The sequence below is a fragment of the Astyanax mexicanus genome, chromosome 12 (assembly GCF_023375975.1).
Source record: "Astyanax mexicanus isolate ESR-SI-001 chromosome 12, AstMex3_surface, whole genome shotgun sequence".
NCBI lineage: Eukaryota > Metazoa > Chordata > Actinopteri > Characiformes > Acestrorhamphidae > Astyanax > Astyanax mexicanus.
In genome coordinates, this window is record NC_064419.1 from 18,124,362 (window position 1) to 18,137,470 (window position 13,109).

General features: G+C 36.4%; 1 protein-coding gene across 10 annotated transcripts in view; it reads right to left on the reverse strand.

Moving 5' to 3' along the window:
* The window catches only part of espn (espin), a 101,639-nt gene that overhangs the window by 79,831 nt on the left and 8,699 nt on the right, over positions 1 to 13,109 (reverse strand). For 9 of the 10 annotated variants that reach the window (XM_049485545.1, XM_049485542.1, XM_049485544.1 and 6 more), the window contains exon 2: positions 9,298 to 9,491. In XM_049485545.1, the coding sequence (XP_049341502.1) occupies positions 9,298 to 9,491 (194 nt within the window). Of the gene's footprint in view, positions 1 to 9,297; positions 9,492 to 11,968; positions 12,285 to 13,109 lie in introns of those variants that run through there. The other variant, XM_049485549.1, reaches the window with a different exon arrangement.

The following is a 13,109-nucleotide window of genomic DNA, read 5'->3' on the forward strand; positions in this document are numbered from 1 at the left end:
GACAAAGGTGCAAGTGTGTGTGTGTGTGTGTGTGTGTGTGTGCATTGTGTGTGTGAGTCACAAGGGAGGGGAGGATGAGATAACCGCCTAAGCAACGATTGTTGTCTTTGCTGTCGTGCAATCTGTTTATCTGGCTTATAAAACACGCTCTGAGAAGGTGGGGGCTGGGAGGTGGGGGGTGAGGGGTACGGGGGCGAGTAACAAAAGTAACCCAGTAGTTACTTTTACTGGTAACTAGTTACTTTTATAGTGGAGTAACTCAGTTAGTAACTCAGTTTCCTTTTCGGAGAAGTAACTACTTATTATAACTAATTACTTTTTCAAAGTAACGTGCCCAACACTGGTTACTAATAGTATACATATATATACTATAGTATACAATACATGTTACACTAAAGTGATGCTGTTGCAATTTGTATTTGAAATAAACAAACAAGGTTAACATATTTTGAACATATTTTGCCATGGGTCTTAGTGTTCCTATGGTGTGGAAAGTCCCAAGTTCCTGATCAAGTATTCTGTTTCAGTGATTGCTGTCAGAAGGCCCTTATTTCAACAAAAAAACTATTTGAGCAACCTTTCATTGAGAATACGCATATCATCCCACCGGTAATAAAACACACTTTTTCATCTACTTTTCTCATTTTTTTTGGAGGAAATAATTCTTGATTATTTCAAAGGGTTACTAATAACACATGATTTGCATATTTGCATGTCTGGGAAAAATTTGGGCATAAATGGGTTAATACTGCCCATTGTTTTTTAATCAAATAGAGCTCTTTTATGTAAATGATCTGGTACAGTGGCTTGCAAAGTATTCATACCCCTTGAATCTGTTCACATTTTTTTTTACCTTAAATAATTATAGACCATTATAGACCAACACAAACCAGCACATACTTGTGAAGTGGAACCAAAATGACAAAATATTAATACAAAAAAAATCTGAAAAGTGACATTCACCCTTCACTCTGAAACCCTTAAATAAAATCCAGTACAATCAACTGCCTTCAGAAGTCACTTAATTAGTTAATAGAGTCCAGCTGTGTGTAATTTAGTCTCAGTATAAATATAAACACCTGCTCTGTGAAGACCTCAGTGGTTTGTTTGAGAACACTAGTGAACAAACTGCATCACGAAGAGCAAGAAACTCACCAGACAGGTCAGAGATAAAGTTGTGGAGAAGTTTAAAGCAGGGTTAGGTTATTAAAACATATCCCAAGCTTTGAGCATCTCAATGATCACCGTTTAATCCTTCATTCAAAAATGGAAAAACTATTCTACAACTGCAAACCTACCAAGACGTGGCCGTCCACCCAAACGGACAGATTAAGCATGGAAAGCACTAGTCAGACATTTATAAGTCGTGCACTCCACAAATCTGGCCTTTATGGACGAGTGGCAAAAAGAAAACCATTGTTGAAAGAAAGACATAAGGAAGTGCCGTTTGTAATTGATCACAAGCCATGTAGGGGAAACTAGTAAAAAGTTAAAAGGTAGTAAAAGGTCTTTACCAAAAACAGAGGCAGGTACCTATACATGGTGTTACATGTTAAAAAAAAGCACCAAAAAATTAACTGGCTTTGAAATATGCATGTGGTGAGTCTCAGGAACCTGCAGTTTCTTGTTCAACCATTGTTCTTGTTAATTATTATTAATGATTTTAAAGTGGTACCAAAAGTCCTGTATTAATGGTGCATTACGAAGTTTGACATAAAAGGGTTAATGATAATCTGAGCCATCAACAGCAATACAGTTTTAAAATCACATATACAAAATCCATAGCTCACTTTAGTATGGTGTTACCTCGGTTGCACCATCTTAATGAGTCTCAATGGAGCTGTGTGGTGTCAGCACCTGAAACTCAAAGCCAAAACACGACACTATAGCAGTGAACCATGTATTAAAAACTCTCGCTCTCAAATGACAATACAAACCCTACAAACTTAATGAGGGTCATTAGGCCATGTAACAACAGGTGACAGTCCAAATCAACAATGTGCCATATTTCAACAGAGCAATGCTGATTCTGCCACAGGAGTGTTATCTCCTCTCTCCAAAAACAACCCTATCAACACAATGCAGAGGTCCAGCACACAGCGAGCCTCTATTCAAGAGTATTTGTTTACCTCATTAGGCGAGCGGTCACTATGGTGACCGTTAGCACACAATACTGAATGGGTCCCGGCTATCGAGCACAAGCACAGCTTTCTTCCTTATTAAACTTTCAGGAGCCTCGCATCTGTCTAACTCTAGAGTAAGCAAAGGATCACCCACAGGGAGGCTTCAGTAAAGAGGAGGCAGGGTTAGTCCTTGAACGCAAACGTCTTTGATAAACATCTTAACAAATGCTCACCCTGCCCTATGCAAGCACATGCTAAAATTCTGTGTAAACACACAGAGCCTAATCAGATAACACCTGAGACACAGAATATACTGTCATACAAAATTATTTTAACAAAATTGCAATGACTAAAATGATATAAACAATAATTTAAATAAAACAATGACAATTTATTAATTCAAGTCATATTACAATGTTTCGTCTAACGTTAGGATTTTTTTTAGCAGTAGTGGCACACCCACACATACCCCCAGCCCTTGATGGAGTAGCATATAAGAGCGCTATTGTACACAATGTGGGAGAGAGCCGGCAGGGAGAGCCAAAAAAACACCAGATTTAAGCCAATTTGTACACACATCTTCTTTTCTACCTTCACCAACCATACTATCCTCACAAACATGCTGATTTCCAGCTGACAAATACAAGCTGTGCAGGGCTAGGACAGCAGTAACATTAGCTGAGCTAGCTTGACCTTATTCTTTGTCTGTTTACTGAAAGACTAGCTACTTTTCACTGCATAAATTTATTTAACATATAACTTGAGTAGCACTTTAGTAGCTGAGGTACACTTATGACTAAAATTGCACTGCCGTGGTACATTCACGATTACAGTAGCACTGCTGAGGTACATGTATTGTAACTTGTATTTTATTGGTATGTCTGCTGGGATATTACAAACTTATAAGTAAATAAATTTAATTGTAGTTCTGTAATAAGGAAAATTGAAAGAAAAAAAAAGTTAAAAAGGTCCTAGGTTTAGGGGTGTACTCAAACAAGGCACAGTTTGGTTGAATCGTGCTGGAGCACGGGTTTGCCCCACTCCCCACTCTCCCACTGGCCTGCATTCACATTGTGTTTAAACAATCTGTGCCTAAGCACACTTGCGTCACTTACTGCTCAGTGGGCTTTTCGGTTTTGTGCCGAATTCAGCACCCCCGCCATGAAAAGCACCCTCTCTTGAAAGCACAAATGCATGACGCTGCTTTATGTTATTTGGCGGACACGCCGGTTTGCGACATGCTTTACGTTATTTAACTCATGAGGGCTAAACAATGGAGACGCATTGTTCTTTTGAAAAAAAACGCTACTGCATCTACCTCATCTGTCTTCATCTGATACATATATATTGCTGCACTAAAAGGTAGTAATTCTCATTTGTGAAAGTTGGGTTTAATGTCACTTTGAAATAAAGTTGGAAAAAAGTGAGCAAGGATATTATTTTGTCATGTTTTTCGAAGAATAACTGAAAACATACTTAAATGTGGTATATCACGATATATATCGTTATCGTGATTTAAAAAAAATCCATATTGTGATACATGATTTTTCCCATATCGCCAAGCACACACACACACACACACACACGTCTAGTCTTTGTTGAGAAGTACTGCCAAAAGAATAGAACACTCTGAAGCAGCTAAGCATGAACCTTTTGGGACCATGCTTAATGCAATCCCAGTATTGATCTATGGATCAGTGAAAATGTGTTCTTTGCAATAACGGTGCTCCATCCAATACTTTTACATCAACTAAGAAATGGGGTGATGGGGTGGCGATCAATCAACATCCTGACCTCATGAACATTCTTGTGCCTGTATGCAATCTTTCTTCAGATCACTATGCTAAAGCATAAAGCACTGTAAAATCCAAAAAAGTAACTTTTCTTTTAATCAGATCTTATGTATATGATCATGTTTTTTCTTTACAATTTAAAACTTTTACCAAAAATGTGAAAAAAGTAAAATAATATATGAATTGTAACCACTGTATCGTGATACACATCATATTACCAGGTTCTTGGCAATATACAGCTCTTGTTCCAACAGAGATAAGAGGGCAGCTCTTGTTTTTATGCTCCACTGTATCACATTTTAATCTCTTGCTTTATCTGATGCTTGTACGCAACAATAATTAAAAATCGGCTCCCAGTGTCCCTTAGGACCCGAGCTCTTGAGTGTTTGTTGCATTCTATGTGCAGCAAAAATTTTCTTGCCTACCATAGTTTTTAAATTCATTTTACCATTGTTCACTTACAGTTTTAAGACAACTCCACGTGCCCTGTTGTTGCACCATGGAGACCAAAAGACAGTTGTTTACATTATCTGAGTTATATGAATATGAAAATGCATGTTACCAAGATGACACTGTCATAAATGAGTAATAAGTGACTGATTTCAGTGGCTTTGTGTAATCAACATACATTGATCTAGACTTCTGCCTATAGAACGAAGTCTACATAATTCACATATTAAATGCATGCAGATGAACATATAGAAGATGTATTAAATAATACAAATAAAAATGCAGAAGGTGCAAAAATCTGATCTGAGAAGTAGTTTTCATGCAAAACCCAAAAATGATCTGCCCTGTTCTCATTAAGCATATGAGCAAATTAAATGAAAATAGACTTTAAATTTGCTCTTTTTGTTTTAGAACAGGACAAATAAATTCCATTTCCGGTTTATGAATGAAGTTACAATGAGATCTTACAATAAACAGAGTGCCTCCTGAGTTGCAATTTTAATGAAAGGCTTGGGTACCTTCATTAAGCATGTGCACTGGTGTGTGTAGAAAAAACACAATAACAAGGCCATGAGAGCTACATCTCAGGCTTAGACCCAAGGGGGTAGGGTCCCTGAGCAGAGCAGAGCTGATTAGCAGCAATATGTGTGCACTTGTGTGTGTGTGGGGCAAATGAGAGGGAATAAAAGACAGCTCACTGTACTGAACACATTCTGTATCCCAGAGAAAATATTTTATATAGTAATGAATCAACATAGGCACACAATATCACTGATGCTAAGCATCATTCTTTTACCTAATTCTTCACTTGAGCCAAGTCAATGAGCTGCTTCACATCTAAAACATAGAATGATTTTCATTCTCTTTTTAAATTCCTTATTTGAATGCCCAAATAAGCCAACAAATGGTATGGTGAGTTTACACATCCGTATATAGTGGGGTTTTAAAGTTTGTGAACCCCTTTAAATGTTATATATTTATGCCTAAATTTAACCAAAATCTTCAACTGAAGTCCTAGAAGTTAAAAAAGAGTGTCCCAATTAAACAAAAAAAAATAAAATATTAATTTTGATCTTTTATGAAAGAAATTAAACAAAATAATTTAAGGATACAATTAGAATGATGCATTTTTTTAAATCAATGGGACATAAATAAGGGATCTATTAAAGTCTGATCTTCACAACAAATTTGTGGAAGTGTATTGTGGCTAGAACTAGGGGTGTAACAGTATAGAAAATTCACAGTTTGGTTCACACTGCGGTATAATCCCCACGGTTTGGTACATTTTCAGTACAGTTGGTGGAAAAATAAAAAGGCTGAGCATTTTGTATAGCCTCACATTTATTAACTTCATAATAACAATGAAACTACATTATAACCAGGTTTTATTTTAAACTTCTTTGTATGTTTCTACAAGTTTACAGTAGGCTTCAAACTGAAAAAAATATGCTTTTGAAAATACTTCAGTAACGCCTCGGGACCTGTATAATTTCACATCTAGAGGCTGCTTAAAAGCAGTGGGGATAAGTAGTTGGAAGTAGTAGTTTGAAGCTACTTTTTTATTAGTTCTGGTTATTGGTAGGTCTGGATGATGCCGGCGAATATGCGTTGAATATGTGTCGAACCTAGAATGTACTGTTTGCATCTCCGCGAGAGTGCGCTTCACAGCGGAGCGTGCTTATACTTCTGCGTGGGTGGAAACAGTGCTACATCTACACTTTTTGGGTGCCACACTTCTTTGAACATTAGTTCACAAGTCACAGAGAAGAACCTCTGAAAAGAAAGATGCTCTTTAGGCTAGAAAAGTTCAAAATCATCCAAAATCTGACAGATTTGTACAGAATGTTGGGAATTTAAGTCCATTAATTCCCTTTCATCAAAGATCACACCAAGAGCAATGCATCAAACATTACATGAGGTCACAAAGGAACATCTAAGCAACTTCTAAGCAACTAAAGGTCTTTGTCACATTGGTTAATGGGTCTACCATCAACAGAACACTGAACAACAGTGGTGTGGATGGCAAGGTTAGAAGGAGAAAGATTCTGCTTTTTTTAAAAAGAACATTTCTGCCCTCAGCAATGTGCTAAAGCTCACATGGAAGCCTATGAGCACTATGTTTTGTTGACAGACAACACAAAAATATATACTTGGATTTTAAATTAGTCTCTGCGCTCTGTTTGGTGAAAGGACAACACTGTATTTCAGCATAAAAACGTTATTTAAATCTATGAAACACTGCGGTGGCAGTGTCATGGTTTGGGCCTGTTTTGCTGTTTTGCATCTGGAACAGCAGAGCTTGCCATGAATGATGGAACAATAACAGCAAATTCTGAAGAGAAATGTCAGGATCTATCTGGGAGCTGAATCTCAAAAAAACATGGGTCATGCAACAAGACAATTATTTTAAAAGTCATTGTCCTGACCTTCACAGAGCTGAAGCTGTTTTGCTCAAAAGAATTGGTAACAATCTTTCAAAATGATGTGCAGGACTAATCAACAGTTACCAGAAACATTTATTTGCAGTTATTGCTGTGCACACCAGATACTACAAGCAAAGATTCACATACTTTAAATTACTTGCTGAATTGCCTACTCTTTTTCACTAAACTCTGTGGTCGTAAGGTAATTTTAGTCCTTTTTTGTCACTTTTTGTGCGCATGTTTCCCCAATTAGCGTAAACACAACAGCGAGTGCCACTAAGCGTGATGTCATGTGACCGAGAAAGCCAAAAAAACTCACTGCTCCTCCTGTTTTTTTCAATTGCAGTCTGGATGCAAGAGTTTTATCACTAAGTAAGTGTGAAATATTTTTCAAAGATGTCCCCCTGAGAAACTAATCCACTCCCATCCAACATTTGTCTGAATCGTTGAATTTTGTTTTCTGTATCAACTTTTAGCATTTTTAGAAGTATCAAAATTTAAGGTCAAATATATTTAGAAATAAAAAATACCAAGTACCACTCTATTCAACAAACCTCCATCTGTCCTCCTTGTTGAAAGCGATTCCGCCTAGAGCTCCAGGCTATGCACTCACGGTCCCCCACCCTGCTACAGTCTCCAGTGTCACTCTGGATACCATGATCACAGACTGAAGGTGTGGTTTTTACACATAAAAGCAAGCAGAATTTGTATGTGCCACTTTTTTATTCCTTTTTTTGTGTTTAGTGGCTTATTTCCACCAGCAAATATAGGTTCTAGAATCTGAAAAGTTGGTTCCCAGTTGAAACCAAAAATAGTTCTTCAGCACGAACTGAAAGCCACTGTGCAACTCTCTCTATTGATGACATATTCTGTTACATATACTCGGTACCACAAAAACTGGTGCAAGCACATGCTAGTTCAAAAAGGGTCATCTGTGAAGCAGGTTCTTTAATCTAGTCATTGACTTTGTACAGTGTAGCCTCATAACCATGTGAAGTCATTAGAACAAGGGGACAGGAGGTAAAGGCTTGTTGCCAGGTTCCTCGAGTCATGTGCAGGAAAATCCCTTCTTGTTCTTTGGTCAGCTGTGAGCAGACACTTTAGCATAATTAAGTCTATGACTCAGTTTGAATAGCAAAACTCAGTACAGTGCCTGGAATTAGACATGCTGCCCTTCAAATCAGCATCCTATTCTACTGGCAATGATTTCTATGGAGATTATACATGCTGTGTGTATTGCTGTGTGACAGCTATAAGTGAACCCTGATATTTGGACTAGGTAACATGGGTCCTGAACAGGACTGTCTTCTTTCTTAGTAGCCTAACTTTGGGCAAGTTATCTTTATGGGCAGCCCAAGGTGGAACCAGAAAGTTTGTCCACAAGTTCTGTTCTATTTTGAACTTACAAAGGTATGTCAGTGATCGACCCCATCTGGGTCAGTGATGGGACCAAAAGGGCATAAACAAGGGCCCTTTCTGGGTTATACACTTTTCCAGGGTCCTCGATGACCCATATGAGAATAAGGGGAGTTGTAATGATTTGACCCATTTGGGTCCCAATAACAATATACAGTGGCAAGAAAAATGTGGGCACCCCTGATAATTTTTATGATTCTCTTTTATAAATGGTTGGTTTTTCAAATCAGCAATTTTAGTTAAATATATGACAAATCAGACGAACACATTGATATTTGAGAAGTGAAATTAAGGTTATATGGTTTACAGAAAGTGTGCAATAATTCTTTAAACAAAATTAGGCAGGTGAATAAATCTGGGCACCCCAACAGAAAAATTACATCAATATTTAGTAGATCCTGCTTTTGCAGAAATAACAGCCTCTAAACTCTTCTTATAGCTTCCAATGAGAGTCTGGCTTCTGGTGGAAGGTATTTGGACCATTTTTCTTTACAAAACATCTCCAGGTCTGTCAGGTTTGATCGTTTCAGAGCATGGAGAGCATGCTTTAAATCACACTACAGTGTGTAGATGTTCCTCTGCATGAATGCATTAGTAGTGTATAAAGGGGTTAGCAGCCCTAACTCGGGTTAGCATCGCTAACTCCCGTATACTCTGTAATTCATCAGAGTTGCTTTACTGCTCCTTACAACCTAATCTGTAGAATTCATACTAAAGGCGCACTGAATTATAAGGTACACTGACGATTTTTGGGAAAATTAAATTATTTTAGGTGCGCCTTATAGTGCAAAAAATACGGTAAAGGAAAATCATCAAAATTATCACATTTTTTCATACCACTGTCGGTACAAACCGACACAGAGACCCTATCCAGTTAAAAATAATCCTTCTGTTTGTTTGTGTGTTATTTCTAAATAAATAAATATTTAAAACAGATAATTCACCAAAAAGATCTGTTGTGCAATCAATCAATGAAAACCGTTTTTGAAGGCGTAAAAACAACAAAAATTGTAAAACAGAAGAATAATACCTTGTTGGAAACATTATTGACATTTCTTTAAGCAGATAAGTCATGAACCTAAATGATCTTACTGTGGGCTGTGTCCCAGTAGTAGTCTGAGCGAGGGCAAGTCCCCTTTAGCAGCAGCGTAGTGAACAGGCAGGGCTCCCGTATCTGTGGCAATGCTGGGATTTCCCTCCCCACTCTTGAGTAACCAATCAGTGATCTCATGATGACTGAAGCGGGAAGCCAGGTGGAGGACGGTGGCTCCTGAGCTGTCTTTATCCTGCAAACACGAGAAAGACATAACAGATTCCAGTTTGGCAGGACTTTAAATACCTTTACTGCAGTAATCTCTCAAGCATCTGTGTTACTTATAATTAGACTCCTACCTATGAACATGTACTTAAATGCAATATTGTTGTTGTTATTAAATAACCTCATATCTCTGAAATGGTAACTTTAGGTAAACATTAAAAGGAAAGAAACATAACATGTTCATATAATATAATGTACAGTTCCTATTTGAAATGGAAAACACAAAATCATATTACAAAAGTATATTAGGAAATTATATGAAACGTTAATTCTGCAAACATCAAGAATTTTTTCTTTTTCACTTCATTCATTTCAACAAAATAGCAACATTCTTAAATACATAACTATGGATCACATATAACTATTAATTAACAGTTATTTAAAATGTCGCCTGAGGTCATTGGACTGGCAGCTCATGTAACTAAAGCAATACTGTAACTTAACCTCCTAAGGTTTCGTTACATAAAACAAAGTACAGCCTCCCACTACCAACATCCATAGGACAAAACACAGCTTAGTGAATGAGTGAATGAAACACAAAAAAGGAATAGAGCCTGAAAATGAAAAGGGTGCTCTGATTACATGTTCACTATTGCAGCCACCACCCCTTACATTTGTGTGAAAAACTAAGTACAAGTTCACTTAAGTTCCATTTATTTTTCGACATCTCATGCTGACATGCATTCTGTAGTTTTAGTTGTTTAGTTGTTGCTGCTTTAGGATATTCGTGATTTTGCGTGGGAGTGTTAAACCCCAAAATCCATATAACTATATAATACACAGTACAGAGTACATTACATTCACTTGGGCAGATGATGTAAAAAATATATGATTTAAACTTTTGTTTTAATTGTTTTTATTAATGTTTGACTGCAAAATAATGGACTGATTGATTGATTGATTGCTTTATTGATTGATTGATTGATTGGTTGGTTAATTAAAAAACTAATTCTCTGTAGTGTGTGACTGTTGTAAAACCAAACTTGCCTATATAACTTGCCTGGAACTTTATCAATGCTTCACTATCTCAGCAAAAAGCATCCAGTCCACAGAACAAAATCAGGATTTAGCAGCAATCAGTGTAACTGCTTGTTGAGGCAAAGGCTAGCCATGCAGGTATGCTAGTTTTGGCTATATGTGCTACATGTAATGGCTAGTTAGGGAAATGTAAATCAATGTGGTGGCTGATTACGATGCATGTAAGTTTGCTAAGCTTTGCTCAAGAAAAACTAAATACAGCCACGGACACACCTACCTACCTCACAAATTCTGCACTGCTGTCGTTAGGGTAAGGCAATGATGCACCATGCATTATCTAACAACGTTATGAAATTGTTTTATAATTATCTGAATTAAATATAATTATCTTAATTAAATAAAATAACTTAAACTAGCATCTACAAATCACTGAATTATTTTGCTTGACTACACAGATACAAAAATAAATTTGCCACTCATTACCTTAACTACATATTACCCCAGAGATTAAATAATTAGATTTTTAGGGTTTTAGGTTAAAATATATATATATATATATATATATATATCAATATTCCATTTCAGGCAGATGTTTGCTATGACATATAAAAAAGTTCACAATTTTTGTTGCAGACTAATGTGAATACATCTAAAGGAGATGATGATTAATGAACCTAAGAAAATAAAGTATAGTAGGATTATGCAAAATGCTGATTAGTGAACAACACTGCTATTATTAAAAAAATAAAATAAAATGTAATGGTTCCATATGATGATGTCCATGATATCCATCGGTGAAGGATAAGAGTTCATTACATAAGAGTTACACACCAAGAGTATTTCAAGTTGTTGTGTTCTCTTTCAAAATCAAAACGCATGTAAGGCAAAACTTTGAAACAGGCCAATTTCAAAAACACCAAAACAGATACACTCTAACTCTTTTTATTCAAGATCACGATGCATTTCATTCTGAAGCAAATTAACAGTGTGGTAAATTGACAATGGCAAAAAAGCATTTCCATCCCAATGACTGACATACACTTTTAAAAATAACTGTACTTTAAATGGTTCTTTGAACAATACCATCAAAAGAAACAGAAGATGTAGGAAATGTGTGAAACACAGATGTGTGCTGTAAAGAACCTTTAAACTGGTAAAAACCCTTTTTACATAAACCGAAGGTTGATACAAATTGTAAATAAATTCTCTACATTTCTATTAAAACACAAAATACTGAGTAACATTATAAAGTTGTAATAATATAACACAACAATGGTTTACTTCAAAATAAGTAGAGACACTTTTGAAAATGCACATCAATAAAAAAAATCAATAAAAAAACTAAAATCAGTTTGTTAAAAGAAGGGATTATCTTCTCTGTTTCAAATTTGCCAAAACACATTATCAGTCTCAGCACAGAATACAACATGTAAATATCATATAAATGCAATCAATTATATAACTTACTTCATCCATATCCATAAATATGTAATGTGCTGAGTCCTAAAAGCAGTCAGACGGGTAGATAGGCCTTTTCTCTTTTCTCTTTTCCCTTCCACAAGAAAAGAATCAGTGATCTTCTGAGGGCTGATTCAGGAAACTAAGTACTGATAGCACTGTACCACCAGAGGAACCATGCAAATGAACCAGCCTTTCCAAGATATTCAAATCAGAGGTAGCATCAAAAACAACTCCCCTGTTGTGCTGGTGTCCATAAGGAAAAGAAATAAAGAAATAAAGCACTATATGGGACTGTAAAAGCACTGGTCTGGCTCATCTCTGGGTATGAGATAAGAGTGATGCTGAGAGTGGTACAGTCAAACCAAGCTGCGTCATTGTGTGTGAACTGTGAACATGTGCTCTGTAAACTTCCTGGATGCCTTTTGTCCCGTTCATTGTCAGTGTGACTGTAGAGTATAGCTAATCCTTGTAAGAATGTCCAGCAGCACATTAGCCTATTTAAAGCCTTCGTTTAGCTGCCAGACCTACTTCAAAGAAATAACAGAATATTACCTGTTTTTCTTTTTTATTCTTTCTTTCTTTCTTTCTTTCTTTTAGTTTATTATGGGAACGAGAACATAACAAATAGGGGTGTCACGATTCTCTAAATCCTCGATTCGATTTCATTTTCGATTTGAGGGTCACGATTCGATTCGATTCTCGATTTTCTTGTTTTTTTTTCTTGTTATTATTTTATGCCTCATAAAATTTAAATAATATATTTATTATTATTATTATTATTATTATTATAAATATTATAAATATTATTATTATTATTTATTAAGATATATATGGTAATGCCATCTAGTGACTTTTTTTGGTAGCAACAGTGTGCACTATTAAAACAAGCAGTTTATCAGAGCTGTGTGTGGATGGCTGGTGAAACTGCTCATTACATGAAGCTGCAGTTCTTCATCCAACCACTAGCAGCAGCAGCACCCCGCTCTCTTCACTCAGTCACTACTTCAGTACAGCCCAGCCACGGGCTACAGAGCTCAGCCAGTCCGTTTTTACTGTTTCTGTAAACAAATAAAGGTTTTAACCCCACTAACCGGATAATACAGCTCACTACAGTTCATCTTTCAGCCCAAGCAGCTAACAGCAGCAG